Here is a 2,500-nt window from a genome sequence, read left to right as displayed (position 1 = left end):
GGTAGAAAGACCAGACGGAAGCCACTCCTCAGTGAAAAGGCACATGACAGCCCTCTTAGAGTTTGCCAAAAGGCACCTAAAGACTCTCAGACCATGAGAAACAAGATTCTCTGGTCTGATGAAACCAAGATTGAACTCTTTGGCCTGAATGCCAAGTGTCACGTCTGGAGGAAACCTGGCACCATCCCTACGGTGAAGCATGGTGGTGGTGGCAGCATCATGCTGTGGGGATGTTTTTTCAGCGGCAGGGACTGGGAGACTAGTCAGGATCGAGGGAAAGATGAACGGAGAAAAGTACAGAGAGATTCTTGATGAAAAACCTCTCTTCAGAGCACTCAGCACCTCAGAAAGTGAACCTTCGCCCCAGTCTAACAGGACAACGACCCTAAACACACAGTCAAGACAACGTTGGAATGGCTTCGTGACAAATCTCTGAATGTCCTTGAGTGGCCCAGCCAGAGCCCGGATTTGAACCCGATCGAACATCTCTGGAGAGACCTGAAAATAGCTGTGCAGCGACGCTTCCCATCCAACCTGACAGAGCTGGAGAGGATCTGCAGAGAAGAATGGGAGAAACTCCCCAAATACAGGTGTGCCAAGCTTGTAGCGTCATACACAAGAAGACTCGAGGTTGTAATCGCTGCCAAAGGTGCTTCAACAAAGTACCCGAGTGAAGGGTCTGAATAGTTATGGAACTGTGATATTTCTGTTTTAGCTTTGTCATTATGGGGTATTGTGATGTCATTATGGGGTATTGTGATGTCATTATGGGGTATTGTGATGTCATTATGGGGTATTGTGATGTCATTATGGGGTATTGTGATGTCAGTATGGGGTATTGTGATGTCGTTATGGGGTATTGTGATGTCGTTATGGGGTATTGTGATGTCGTTATGGGGTATTGTGATGTCATTATGGGGTATTGTGATGTCATTATGGGGTATTGTGATGTCATTATGGGGTATTGTGATGTCATTATGGGGTATTGTGATGTTGTTATGGGGTATTGTGATGTCATTATGGGGTATTGTGATGTCATTATGGGGTATTGTGATGTCATTATGGGGTATTGTGATGTCATTATGGGGTATTGTGATGTCATTATGGGGTATTGTGATGTCATTAGGGGGTATTGTGTGTAGATTGATGAGGAGGGGAAATAATGTTATACATTTTAGAAAAAGGCTGTAACAAAATAAAACCTGGACAAAGTTGAGGGGTCTGAATACTTTCCGAAGGTCACTGTGTGTGTGTGTGTGTGTACTCACTGTGTTTTTGTGCTGTGTGAAGACAGACAGGTCTCCGTTGAAGATGACTTCAGCCAGAGAGTTGACCAGCGGCTGGTAGTGGATGATGAGAAACACCTTGAGACAAACCCAAACAAAAATAACAACGTTCATATGTAGTTTCATCACTGAACGTCCATCCCTACGGTGAGGTGTGGTGTGACGAGGTGTGGTGAGGTGAGGTGAGGTGAGGTGTGGTGAGGCGAGGCGAGGTGTGATGATGTGTGATGATGTGTGATGATGTGTGATGATGTGAGGTGTGATGTAATGAGGTGAGGTGTAATGAGGTGAGGAGTGATGAGGTGTGATGAGGTGTGATGAGGTGAGGTGTGATGAGGTGTGACGATGTGTGGTGTGATGAGGTGTGATGAAGTGTGGTGAGGTGTGATGAGATGAGGTGTGGTGTGATGAGGTGAGGTGAGGTGTGGTGTGATGAGGTGTGGTGTGATGAGGTAAGATGAGGTGAGGTGTGGTGTGATGAGGTGTGAAGCGGTGTGATGTGAAGAGGTGTGATGTGATGAGGTGTGATGTGATGAGGTGTAGTGTGATGAGGTGTAGTGTGATGAGGTGTAGTGTGATGAGGTGTGAAGAGGTGAGGTGTGAAGAGGTGTGATGTAATGTGAAGAGATGTGATGCGATGTGATGAGGTATGATGTGATGAGGTGTGATGTGATGAGGTGTGATGTGATGTGATGTGATGAGATGAGATGTGATGAGGTGTGATGTGATGAGGTGTAGTGTGATAAGGTGTGATGTGAAGAGATGTGATGTGATGTGAAGAGGTGTGATGAGGTGTAGTGTGATGAGGTGTAGTGTGATGAGGTGTAGTGTGATGAGGTGTAGTGTGATGAGATGTGATGTGATGAGATGAGATGTGATGTGAAGAGGTGTGATGTGAAGAGGTGTGATGAGGTGTAGTGTGATAAGGTGTGATGTGAAGAGGTGAGGTGTGAAGAGGTATGAAGCGGTGTGATGAGGTGTGATGTGGTGAGGTGTGATGAGGTGTGATGAGGTGTAGTGTGATGAGGTGTGATGTGAAGAGGTGAGGTGTGATGTGAAGGGGTGAGGTGTGATGTGATGAGGTGTAGTGTGATGAGGTGTGATGTGAAGAGGTGAGGTGTGGTGTGAAGAGGTATGAAGCGGTGTGATGAGGTGTGATGTGGTGAGGTGAGGTGTGATGAGGTGTGATGAGGTGTAGTGAGGTGTGATGTGAA

At 46.4% G+C, this 2,500-nt stretch overlaps 1 protein-coding gene across 5 annotated transcripts in view; it reads right to left on the bottom strand.

The window, feature by feature from the left end:
* The window catches only part of LOC110518397 (protein CLEC16A), a 73,106-nt gene that overhangs the window by 51,696 nt on the left and 18,910 nt on the right, over positions 1-2,500 (bottom strand). For all 5 annotated transcript variants that reach the window (XM_036972138.1, XM_036972139.1, XM_036972141.1 and 2 more), the window contains one exon: positions 1,269-1,364. In XM_036972138.1, coding sequence (XP_036828033.1) covers positions 1,269-1,364 — 96 coding nt within the window. The remainder of the gene's footprint in view (positions 1-1,268; positions 1,365-2,500) is intronic.

This window comes from Oncorhynchus mykiss, unplaced genomic scaffold (assembly GCF_013265735.2).
Source record: "Oncorhynchus mykiss isolate Arlee unplaced genomic scaffold, USDA_OmykA_1.1 un_scaffold_120, whole genome shotgun sequence".
Classification (NCBI taxonomy): Eukaryota; Metazoa; Chordata; class Actinopteri; order Salmoniformes; family Salmonidae; genus Oncorhynchus; species Oncorhynchus mykiss.
Note: the sequence above shows the minus strand (reverse complement) of the source record. Positions and strands in the feature narration are given on the sequence as shown.